Consider the following 13,410-nt stretch of genomic DNA (forward strand, 5'->3'; position numbering starts at 1 on the left):
GTAGAAACCTCCTCCAGGCAATATACCCTTGGCTGCAAGCGAGTTGCATTTCCCAGTTGCGTGGAGAGCAATTAGAACTGAACCCTGCCGATAGATCATCCAATGATATCGCGGGACTTCATTCCAATAAAATCACTGGTGGTTGAAGTTGATAAGATCATAACTTCATGTGCCGTGAAGAGGCAACAGTTACTCAACGTGCTGCATCCAATAAACCAGCTACAGTTTCCGTCAAATAAATTGTGACAAGTGAACTGGTAAAGTAATTGAAACTATTCAGTATCGTAAAGTAAGATGAGGCCACTGAAACCTCATCCATTCATAAAGCCCATCCACATCTCCCAGCAGAGAACTATGATAAAGTAGGCATGTATGGATTAGAGGAAATATAATTTTGTGCAATAAACACTCACACAAAATAAAGTGATATTTATGGACATTTTTTTTAAATAGTCTTAACCCTGATACGAAAGCAAAAATTAAATGAGGTGAATTGGGACTATAAAACATTTTGACAATACTTCAACCTCCAGGAGCTGCTCAAAGTACTCAGCAGAGTAGCAACGTTAACCTGCTACAATTAGAAGCACATTCATTTACTTACCCCATAGCTGGATCCAGAGCAATGCCCTTGGGATTAAAGAGCTCTCTGTCAAGGAGGGTGACGCAAGTGTCACCATTTTTATTGCAGACAAAGATTCTATCATCAATGTCATCCACAAAGTAGAAGTTGCCCGTTAACCAGTCTATGGCCATCTGTTCTACATCTGAAAGATAAAAGCAGAAATAGCAGGACGTCAAATACATAATCCTGCTTCATTTCATGTCACACAACATGACACATTGCAGTGTTTACCTGCCCCTAATATATACAAGTCTGTACAGAAATAGGAATGCTTCCTATAACATAATGTCAGCCCACTACTCTCACACACATGGAGACTCCGATGCGACCTGACATACTGTACTTACCAAGTCCAGCTCACAATGGTACAAATTCAGAGGAAACTTGCAACATTTCTTATACATGCAAACCAGGAAAAGGAGGAATGAACGTACTACTCTTTATTAACTAGATTGTAGTTTACTTATTAGGTTTCTTAGTCGGGAATTTTATAAAAACACACTCAACTGTCACAATTACCAGACAGCCCCTAAACAGGTCATTTATCTTTGCAAATTTTTGGATGAGGCTTTTTGTGCTCTTGGAGAAAATTAGAGTGTGTATTGAAGCTTTTTTTTTACATACAATTTTTATTTGTTCATTCTATGTACACCTATTCAATGCAGGAAACACTATGGGCTAGATTTACTAAGCTGCAGGTTTGAAAAAGTAGGGATGTTGCCTATAGCAACCAATCAGATTCTAGCTTTCATTAATTTAGTACCTTCTACAAAATGATAGCTAGAATCTGATTGGTTGCTATAGGCAATATCCCCACTTTTTCAAACCCGCAGCTTAGTAAATCTAGCCCTATGTGTTACTATGTTCTAGAGCGTTTTAGAGCACAGCCTATTTTTTTTTTCTTCACCATTTTGGTCAATGGAGAAAAGACTAAGAAGAGGGGATAGAAACAAGAGTTGAGGCAACATGTAAGTTGATAGAATGTCATTACAAATTAGATTGTGCTGTGAAAAGTTTTGCACAATCTGATGACTGGAGTAAGTTATTATGGAGGTCAGTATATATGCTTGTCTGAAGAGATCAGTTATGAGGCAGTTAAAAGCTTGGAGACTCAGTGTATTATGGTAAGAGGAAGTGAGTTTCAGAGATCAGGTGTAGCACAAGAGAAATCCTAGCAGTACGTGCGAGATGAAGGGTGTCAGACAGAACATATGTAGAGCTGAAGTACCATTAGGATGGACTGTCTAAAGTAGTAAGGAAGTGAGAAATTGCAGAGTGTTTTGTAGGGTAAGATTAGGATTTAGAATGTTTTCCTGTCCATAAAGACAGAGTCATAGCCCACATAGACCACAGATTACAGCTTTTGCACTAATCTAGCAATGATACAATTAGACAATGCATCAATATTTTAGTTGCATCATGAGTGAAAAAATGATGGATGTGAGATGATTTGAGGCTGTAGACAGCAGGTATTTGTTAGAGTGAGAATGTAAAGAGTGTAAAGAGTGCAAAGCCAACAATTACCCCTAGGCAGCAGCCTTCAGGAGCAGGAGAGATAGGAATGCTAGATTGGTTTAATAATAGGGCCATGACTAAAAGTTATAAGGGTTGGATCTGTCGTAGATAAAGCTTAAAGTAGAATGAGCACTTTTATTATATTATCCAGGAAAGCCAAAAGATCACCAGGTGTTTCTGTTGGACATTCTTGGTATGTTATTAATGGAGATTCTGTATATAGCAAATCCAAAAATAAAAGCATTTTGGCAATAAGCAGCTTTTACTCCACGTCCTCACTTACTATAATAATAATACTACCACCTCACACTTGTGGTCTCCTGAGGAAGTTATAAGCCAGAGTAGACACTCTTAACAGTATGTACAAAGTCACATATAGTCCACGTGTACAAGGAAAATGTTTTCTCCACGCACCCGTCTACTAGGTTATTGTAGGACACAATGTACTAGAGAAGTACTGCGTAGACTGCAGCACTCATTTACCATATTTCTGGATGCATCACTGGAATTTAGGGATGACATCAGAAAGGTTTAGTATAAAGACAAACAATTAAATAAAAAATGTGGACAAAACTTATGGCGGGATTTAAGTCTTTTCTTTTATTTTTAATCAGATTTTTAAAAGCACCCTCATCATGGCATATCATCATCATTAGCTATTTATATAGTGCCACTAATTCCGCAGCTCTATACAGAGAGTTCACTCACATCATTCCCTGTCCTATTGGACCTTACAGTCTAATGTGGGCTCTTGATTAACCCAGTAATGCAGGCAACTGTAAATAGACAAGCTTTACGCTGTGAGTTGGCTATTCGCCATAGCACCAGAACAGTGTAATATAGCTACATTTGTGTGGACAAAATGTCAATATTCTTGAGTATATGTGTTTAGGTAGTTTAGACCCACATACTGAAAAGATGGTAAGAGGGTAGCAAGATGAAAGGAGCAAGGCGATTTGTTTTATTAGAATATATGCCTCGGTGTGTTCTTGCAAAAGGAAATGAGTATTCCATTAAAATAAAATAATAATAATAATAAATAAATAAATAAATAGATGCAAGCAAAAGAAAAAAAGCAGATGGATAGAGCATGGAAGAGGAGGGGAAAATATAGTGAGAGAATGAAAAAGATGAGGAGGGGGAGGGAGCAAGAGTGTGAAAGAAGTGGGGAGGAGCAAGAATGAAAGGAGGGGAGGAAGGAGTGAGAGAATGAAAAAGATGGGGAGGAGAGAAGGAGTGACAAGACAATACAAAAACATGGGGAATGAAAAAAAATGGGGAGGAATGAGGGAGCAAGAGAGAATGAAAGGGGAAATGGGAGACTGCAAAGGAGAGGGAAAGGGTGCAAGAAAGGAGGGGAATGCTTCAGGGGTAAACACTTTAACATACAGTAGGTTTTAAAACACTTTGTTAAGCATTTTTTAACAGTGTGGGTAATCTGTGCACAGTGATCATGGTCACTGAGAGGAGGGAGGAACATTGTTTTACTCACATGCTTCATATTTGAACCTTCATCACACAAACTGAAATGGATGCTTCTGCCTTCCTTTGTGATTATTAAATGCTAATTGCATTAAGAACAAGACAGTTATCCAATATAAACTGATTAATAAGCATAGAGCATTTTATTCAAATGCTGTTCCAGAACACAAGGGGTTACAACGTATTAAGGAATTCTCTGCAGCCTACAGAAAGCCACTAAATGATAACAGCTAGTATATCCAGTGCAAAGACACTGGAGCCAACTCTTACTAAATGCTGGACAGTCTTTAGAGTAAAGAAAGAAATGGAACCTTCACAGGCCAAAGTAAGATTACTAAACAAAATGCTGCCCTAGGTAGCATATGAAAGGTATATAATATATAATATACATATAAACCTATCTGATCATAAAAGTGAACTTCATGGCATGGCAATGTGAGTGGCATGGCAATGTGAGTGCCTTTCAGGCTATATTCCTTTTTCCCTGGGTTAGTGATCACCAGCTTAATAAACGGTGTTGGCCTTAAGGTTTTCAGTTTCAGCATTAAGCTGCTTTTCTGCACAAGACAGATTACGGGGTCTAAAGGTGGAAAGCAAAAGCTCAGTTATTATAGACAGATTTAACACAGTGGACAGACTCCAAGACGATTCTAATTACTTGTATAATTAGGCGTCTGCCTGGACAGGAATATTACAGATAACATGTTCAACATAAGCAAACAAACATGGCCAAGCAAGAAAGTGTAGTTGTCAATATGCAATTTGGTGATAATGACTTGTTCTTAACTGCCCTCCACTAGGCACAAGCTAGAGACCAGAACTGGGAATGCCCTGCGAGAAGGGTTCATGTGCACAACTTTCATATGTTTGGGTAGAAGTCCACCTGTGAAAACACCTCTCAATCCTCTTTTCAACAAATGGTTTTTAGCCAGATTTTGTTATCCTTCCAAACTGTCTGATGTATAGACCTTTATGCCATATCGCAAAGTCAGCAAGCATCTTATTGGTTAGTACAGCCAATGTTATAAACTCCGCGTTGTGCATTAGCGATTGCTTTACAAAATGTACCTAATATTTATCTTATTATGCAAAAGAAAGGCCGCTGAGCTGTGTTCATGTGTGTCCAATCAATAACAAGACCAAAACAGGAAAAGCTACTGGTTACTTTGTGCTGCTTGTATATTGGGTAATGACAGGTTGATGACCTAAGCAGAGTTACCTCTGACTCTGGAAGATTGGACTCCACGACAGAAAGACTTACCAGACGTTACGCTGGTTATATTCATGTAGACCAACCAGTTAGGGCTTAGCTGAGTTTTTCAGATGTCATACATGAACTCTATGCAAAAGCATTTTTATCTGTATACGGTGAGCTTTCCAAATCACCATGATCTGCACCGGATAGTTCATGGATGATATTTCTGAATTTGTGTCTTGCACATGGAGAATCTGGAATGTCATGTCTCACCAATACTAGCAGACACCCTTGCATGGGCTACACTTTCCCTCAAGCCGTTTGTCAAATAAACAAATGGGATTATATTAGCATTGTTCAATTTAAACTTTGTAATAGATACAGCAGATATTTCATAGAAGTAGACGAAATTTAAGGACATACTTCTCTATTAAACTGCAAAACTAATTTATTAATGTATTAAACATATTTATCGGCAAGATAACACCTATCTAGCTGCAAGCTAGAATATAGACAAGCTCTTTTATTATGTCCACTATTTCACTACGTTGTGTGATATTTTTGATTTGTGTTTTACAGGGCTCTAAACGAATATTAAAACAGAAGTTCAGTTGAAGCTGTAGGACTTAAAATTATCCACAAGGTTTTTCTCTCCCATATGTCCTGCTAGTGTAATGTGAAGGACTGGAATGCCGAGAACCAGGGAGGGATACAAGTATTAAAGCAGGTTACTCCACCTGAGAAGAATGTCAGTTTGTTTATTTGAACAAGATTTAGTAGGGGGGGGGGGAAGAAATATGTATAGAAGTAAAAACCTTACTGTACAATAGAAGAACGCAAAATAAGCATCAATGAGTACAAGATGTGAAAAATAAATATGGGAATTTTGGGGAGGCAGCACCACAAAAAACATGCAACGATTCAGAACTTAATGTATGCTGGTAATATGGCAAACGCTAACAATTTCGGAAAGAGGAAATAAATAGATAATAAATAAAAAGTAAGGTATCCCAAAATGCGTTCAGCATTGTAAAATAATGTGTACTCTGATGTAAGGCATATTTTCAATGCATTTTCTATCAATGACAAACTACTTGGTGACTAGCTGTGATACGGGGTCTCCAGTTATATCCAGTGCCAAGAGCATAAGATATCATCTGACAAATGCATTCTACATAATAAACACTTGACCATAGCAACCAATCTGATACTTCCTTTCATTTTCAAAATTGCACTAGAGAGAAAAACACTAACTGACAATTGATTCATGTGTTTCAAGGCACGTTTGGCACACAACTGCAATGTTCATAAATGCCTACATACCTATAGCGGCTAGTGAGCACATCATGCTCAACAAAAATACCTAATGAGAATGGATGAAAACACATGAAACTCCACAAACATACTAGTAGGTTAATTGGCTGCTATCAAAGTGTGTGTGTGTGTGTGTGTGTGTGTGTGTGTGTGTGTGTGTGTGTGTGTGTGTGTGTGTGTCAATTTAGACTGTAAGCTCCAATAAAGCAGGGACTGATGTGAGTTTTCTGTACAGCACTGCGGAATTAGTGGCGCTATATAAATAAATGGTGATGATGATGATAACGATGGCTGCATATTTACTCAAGGCAAAGCCAATGCAGCACAGCAGTCTGTCTACAACACCGTAAATAATAAAAAAAAAAAAAAAAAAACAATGGTCAAGTTATAATGAAAACATTCTCTTGCTTAGCACTGCCATGCATTAGTTTTGAGCAAAGAATTTCCTAGAAATAATTATTATGCAAACAGTGGGAGAAAATAGGGCCCAGGCCAGAATTGAACCCATGACCATTGTGATACTGTGCAGCTCATACTCCAGAGATGGAAGTGCACTTGCTGTATTGAGCAAGAAGTAGTCAGCTAAAATTACAACTGCATAAAATAAAGGAACTTATGAAATACAACATACAACACAATTCATTTAGTCTCTTTAGCACAAAACAGTATTCAGGATCCTTCACAAAAACATTGTTCAATTCTATCACAGCCCAAAAGCAAAGAAGCCATTACAAAAGTGCAGCAAAGGTTTCAAACTGAGCTCCGAGGAGAAGGAGTCAAGTAATTAGCATCCCCCTAACTTCTAAGCTGGCCCCGAAACAGTGTAGGCTTCAGTAAGCAGATTTGGCGTACAGAGTGTGCCTGCTTTACAAAGCAAACCCTTTATGCCCCAGAGGGTTAGAGAATGTTATCCCGGAAAGAATCCGATTTGGATATTATGTCAAAATTCCTGGAGTTTAGCACCATGATGGGCTAGGGGTTGTTATATAAAATGCTTTTGCAGAATTAATGAGCTTAACCATACATTATTTTAAAGGGACAATACTTGTTTTTGTGCATTATAATGGCAGTGCAGAGTAAAATCCAAATAAAAAGAGTCAGAGTGGTTAAAAAACAAACAAAAAAAACACAGATTATACTTTAGAGTCATCAGTCCAGTACATGTGTACATAATTAAATGAATAAATACCCAGAAACTGGACACTCTTAAATACTAGCCTTATGCATAAGACCTACATAATGAGACTATGATCACAAAACAGAATGGTGGTACGCCTGTAAACTAGAGGATTATATGTCCCCTTTAGTGAAACTGCACCTGGTCCTAGCTAGTCTATGAACATATTCTACAATTCCTGCAGTGTTTTATATCCAATCACAGTCCTATAGAATCACACCACTTTACTTACTGGCAATGTGATGCAGTCCTGTCTCCTTGTTTGAGGACTTCCATCCTTATCGCTTATCCTTAGTTTCTTTAAACCAGCAAACAGGGTGTCAAGTTTATCCCACCACACTAGTGACAGTAGAAAGCAAATATAGGGCGCCATAGCAGAGGCCACTCTATACCTCTACCTAAACTCTTGCAACTGAAGCGGAGCAGGTGAAGGACCAAACAAGTTTTGGGAGCTTGCCTTGACTTCTAAATGGCTTCCAGCACTCTGACTAGGTTAACATCAGCAGACCCTCGTGACAATCGAGTCCACTGTAGAAGTCCCTGCTTGGAACAATTTACCAGAGTGCCAGGAGCTGTCTAGTGGTTAGGACAGCACCCCAGCAATCAGAACCGCATGACAGGACAGCAGGACCTGGGCAGTGGAGAGTACAGATATGGAGACCTGCATTATATAGCAGCCAGAACAGATTTAGGTCTACGTTGTTAGTCGCCATTTTAATCTATAGTTATAATAGCAAACATCGGGGGGACTGAATTGCATAGGGATCACGAATGATTGGGCCCTTTATTGTATAGCAGTCACCAGAGATTGCAATCTGAATTGAACATACTACACCAATGGGCTGTACATTGCAGACTAGTCACTAGAATGGGCACTGTATTGTATATTGGTTGTTAGAATACTCAGGTATGTAATATATTTGGATATAGTGCACAATCATTGTTTTGTTAGTAATGGGTGTGTCCCTCCTCAGCTTCTGCAGTCTGTAATCTATTGTTTGGTTTATGAATCTAGTTTAGTGGAGTACAAATATAAAGTCATATTGATTGCCCATAGCTACTGTATTATGGATGTCAGAGAATAGCACTAAGGTAATGAACACACAGACAAGCTGCAATCTGTGAGTATCCGTAAAGCAATATAGGGTACAGTATGCAAGGACCAAACTCCAAGTCAAAATTATTTACCAAGATTCAAACCAAGTCATAATTAATAAACTCCAATTCATCAATAATCCCTTTACAATTTAATAGGAGCGCAACCAATCATTAGGAAATCTAGAATATACTACGCTTTGTAACGGATACAATACTATAAAAGGCAAGCACACATTTTACAGTAAGAAACTCTGCATTCCATTGTAATCAACTGCAGGCTGTTAGGGCTACAGGCTTATTAGGCATTGATTTCATGCACAGATATAAGCCAACCATATATACAGCATAGTGGTATGTACAGTTTTCATACATCTCCGATATACAGGAAGATAAATAGTTTTATTTAAAAAGCATGGTGTCTGTGTAACAGTTACGGAAAAAAAAATCTATATTCAGGACATCCACAGCGATATTATGATATCTATGAAGATGGACTTTCACATGGGATATTGAGGTAGTGGACAGAAAAAAAAACCCAAAAGGAAATGAAAGCCTCTTGGTAAATGAGGGACAGAACATATTAAAAGCAAGGGCTTCCATAAAGGTGTGGCTCATGTGTTAATTAAACGAACAATGTCTGAGCAGATCAGTCATTTATATATATTTTAAAATAAAATCTGAATTGTCCTGGTTGCCTATAATTCTGGCTAGCAAGGCTGCAAGAGGAGACCTCAGTGACTTGGAAATAGAGGTCATTTTTAATATGCATTTGTCATGAGTGACAAAGCCAGCTCTACGTGTTAATGTCTCTTTGGCAACAGTGTCCAAGTTGAAATCAGCATGGAACGCCAAGAAAAAATATCAGCAACAGTATATTGAAAGAGTGAGCAGAAACACACACACACACACACACACACACACACACACACACACACACACACGATTTTAAGAAGGAAGGGATTATATTCATATCCTCACTATACATGAATATAGAGAATTTAGTAGATTTGAATAAATAAAAAAACCAAACAAGAGTCCCAGAGAGAAAGTTTCAGATTGCAGCCCAGTAATATCTGTATCCATTTACCCTCCTCTAACACCAATTACCACTTTCTGCAGCCATATTCCAGGCTGTTCCCCTACATGTCCTCTCCTAGCCTGTTTTGGCTGTGCTAACGTGTAAAGCTCTGAAATGTACTCTAAATGACTAAGCTTCAGTTTAAATCATCGCCTAAGTCTTCGGCTGCTGTCTGTACAGATTGTCTCTTTACTGTGCCAGTAGCACGCAGGCCAATGACACATCAAAACTGGCATTTAAGTCCTCTTACAGGAAGCACAGCTGGGGAGCCCTACAGCCCTACGCATGTAGCTCTGTAATGTAACTATATTTTATCATCATATCCAGAGTACTAAAAATAATGCCACTTTTACGCAGGATAACATACAGAGCTACATTTGTCTCATACATGCATATAAACCGGAAAGGTTTCAATAGAATTTAAATTCATAAAAAGTTCCACGCACCAACATTGTATAATAGGATACAATATAAAGTAAAACTGTTGTTAGCGCCCGGCTTGCCAAGAGGCAGTAAATGGATGGAGGCAAATGAAGCTAACTTTTTACCTGTCAAATAGAAAGAAAAAAAAAATACTGGAAAAAAAGGTCAATAGAATGAGACGCCCCATGTGACATGAGGTATATAAAAAAGAAAAACCCTTTATATAATTTGGAGATTGTTTAGGATTGTGAACCTCTTATTATTAATGGAGGATAATTTCCTCTATATCCTGTTACCATTTTCCCTGTATATATAGATTTTGATTTACTAGATCATTGTCTCCAAAACAAAATTTAAAAAAAATAAAAAAAAATTGAAAACTAGCCAGTAAACATATTTCTGGCTAGTTGTATAACATTTTATAACAGTCAGTAAAACAAATGTCAAGCATTAGCAGAAAAGATTAAATTGACATGCTATACACAAAAAGTGTTTCCATTACAGTCACAATACTACATCAACTGTACAATGTTTTCCCCTGCAAAAAAAAAATCAATACAAGTCAACCTTCTCCCATAACCAGTAAAACCAGTTAGATATTACACTAGGCGCCCCTACATTTGTGGGGTACTAACCCATGGCAGCACCCCACTCTATGATCTCCAGGTAGTTCCTAGGAAACAGACATTTAGGAGCTGCACTGCATATGGGGTACCGGCAAGGATAAGTGTCCCATGATGTACCTCAGGGAAAGACCCCAATAATATCACTAGTTATGAAGGAAGGCGGCTGTCTGGAGTGCTCCGTTAAATTCACAGGATGAGACAGAACTTTCCATACAGGAAACTAAGCAACACTCAATTTATTAAATCACAGAAGCCTCAAATTATATTGTATGCAGAATTAAGTGCTCTGTTTCTTCTCTCCCTAAAGCCTCGTACACCTAGACGTTGAAAAATAAAGCCTGCTAAAATCTTAAACAAAACCTTATACTGTGCTCTTTTTTAAAAAAAAGAGTAGTCAAAGTGTGTTTTTAAAGCCTCGCTGCATCTTTGTTTACTAAGTACTTAAAGTGAGCTCACATAGAAATTATACTATAAAGAGCTAGCCGACTTTGCAGGCAACGTTGCAGACCTTTGTCAGAAAGTATGTGTGTCTGCCTCTCTCTATTTATACACAGGTCAATTTAACATTATTTTTTTGGATTATCGGTGTTAAAGTGAGTTTGCCATTTACCCAGCTTTAAAAAAAACAACTAGTGTTGAATGCCTGATCTTGATATCCATTAATGAGCCCTTAGAGGGCAACGCAAGTATCAGATAAAAACTGACCAATTGCTACGGGCAACATCAGTTTGCAGAAACATCAAAAAGAGGCTTTATTTTTAGTATGCAACTGCACCATGTATAAACAGACTTTGTAATGACACGATAATGATACCATCATTGTAATAAAAAAAAAAAGAGTCATAAATTTGAAGTGCAAGACTCCACCGCAACAGTCTGCCATTTTTCCCCTGAGTTGTGTTGTAGCCACTTGAAAGGGTTGTGGTCACCACAAATGTTATCTCATTTGTGAATACGAACATTTTAAATAGCAGTAAAATGGGCCTTCTGATACTAGTAAATCAGACTACTTTTATTTGTAAGAACATGGCTGCTCTATGGACATCAACTTGCATGAACATGGCTCAATACACACTACAAACACAACAATGAAATAAACAACATATAGAACACAACATATATACACTATATGGACAAAAGTATTTGTCCACACCCGTTAATTATTGAATTGAGGTGTTTCAATCAGACCCATTGGCAGAGGTATATAGAATGAAGCACCTAGTCAAGCAGTCTCCATTTGCAAACATTTGTGATGCAAAATGGGTCGTTCTGAAGAGTTCAGTGACTTCAAACGTGGTACTGATAGGACGCCACCTTTGCAATAAGACGGTTCATGAAATTTCATCCCTGCTGGATATTCCACGGTCAACTGTGATATTATTAGAAAGTGGAAGCGTTTAGGAACAACAGCAACTCAGCCACGAAGTTGAAGACCATGTAAAATCACAGAGCAGGGTCAGCAACTGCTAAGGCACATTGAGCGTAAAAGTCGCTAACGCTCTGCTGATTCCATAGCTGAAGAGTTCCGAACCTCCACTGGTATTAATGTAAGCACAAAAACTGTGCGGCGGGAGCTTAAAGGAATGGGTTTCCATGGCCAAGCAGCTGCATGCAAACCTCACATCACCAAGACCAATGCCAAGCATCAGATGGACTGGTGTAAAGCACACAGACACTGGACTGTGGAGCAGTGGAAATGTGTTCTGTGGAGTGAGGAATCACGCTTCTCTGCTTGGCAGTCAGATGGGCGAGTCTGGGTTTGGCGGATGCAGGAAGAACACTCCCTGCCTGACTGCATTATGCCAACTGTGAAGTTTGGTGGAGGAGGGATAAAAAGGTATGGGACTGTTTTTCAAGTTTTTGACTAGGCCCTCTATCTCCAGTGAGGGGCAATATTAATGCTTCAATATACCAAGTTATTTTGGACAATGCTATGCTTCCAACTTTGTGAAAGACCTTTTTCTATCCCAACATAACTGTGCCCCAGTGCACAAAGCAAGGACTACAAATACATGGTTTGAGGAGTTCAGGGTGGAAGAACTTGACTGGCCCGTACAGAGTCCTGACCTCAACCCCATCAAACACCTTTGGAATGAACTGGAATGGAGATTACGAGCCAGGTCTTCTCATCCAAAATCAGTGCCTGACCTCATAAATGCTATACCGAATGAATGGACACCAATTCCCACAGAAACACTCCAACATCTTGTGGAAAGTCTTCCAAGAAAAGCAGAAGCTGTTATCGCTGCAAAAGGGGGACCAACTCCATATTAAAGTATATGTATTTGAATACAATGTCATTACAGTCCTTGTAGGTATAATGGGTCAAGCGTCCGAATACTTTTGTCCATATAGTGTATGTTTTTATTAAATTCACAAACCAAAAGACACACAGGTATACTAGAGATGCAGTGTGACCACAACAAAGAATATAATAGGACCAAAACTGGGAGGACAGAGGGGCACAAGGTTTTTGTTTCTAAAGGATATAGAATGAAGGGGTCTGCTCGAAAGAAATGTACACCACATATATAATGATAAACTTACTGTGCAGGCTCAGAGAGATGTTGATGGTTCGCTCTTCTGTAAAACCTTTCAGATTTGGAATTTTGGCACAGTTTAGTGTAGTCTGGGAAGGGGTGTCTCCCATATTGATCCAGCACACGGTCTCTTCTACATAATTGAAATCCATTGCAGTTGTTTGTTTTGTGCTAGTTGGGTTTATAGTTGGCACTGGAGCCCCATTCAAGTATGTGGCTAAGATGTTTTGTGTGCTGGCAATAAGCAGCACTGTAGGTCTGTCAACTGGCTCTAAGAAAGGGAGACAAAAAATGTAATTCAGCATTTTATATGGATAGCTTATCAAAGTATGTATAC

General features: G+C 38.6%; 1 protein-coding gene across 1 annotated transcript in view; it reads right to left on the reverse strand.

Annotated features, from left to right (window-relative positions):
• The window catches only part of LRP1 (LDL receptor related protein 1), a 255,697-nt gene that overhangs the window by 162,568 nt on the left and 79,719 nt on the right, over positions 1–13,410 (reverse strand). Inside the window, exons 6-7 of the mRNA XM_075199407.1 lie at positions 13,081–13,344; positions 605–767 (exon numbers count right to left, since the gene is read on the reverse strand). Coding sequence (XP_075055508.1) covers positions 605–767; positions 13,081–13,344 — 427 coding nt within the window. The remainder of the gene's footprint in view (positions 1–604; positions 768–13,080; positions 13,345–13,410) is intronic.

Source organism: Mixophyes fleayi, chromosome 2 (assembly GCF_038048845.1).
Source record: "Mixophyes fleayi isolate aMixFle1 chromosome 2, aMixFle1.hap1, whole genome shotgun sequence".
Taxonomy (NCBI): Eukaryota; Metazoa; Chordata; class Amphibia; order Anura; family Limnodynastidae; genus Mixophyes; species Mixophyes fleayi.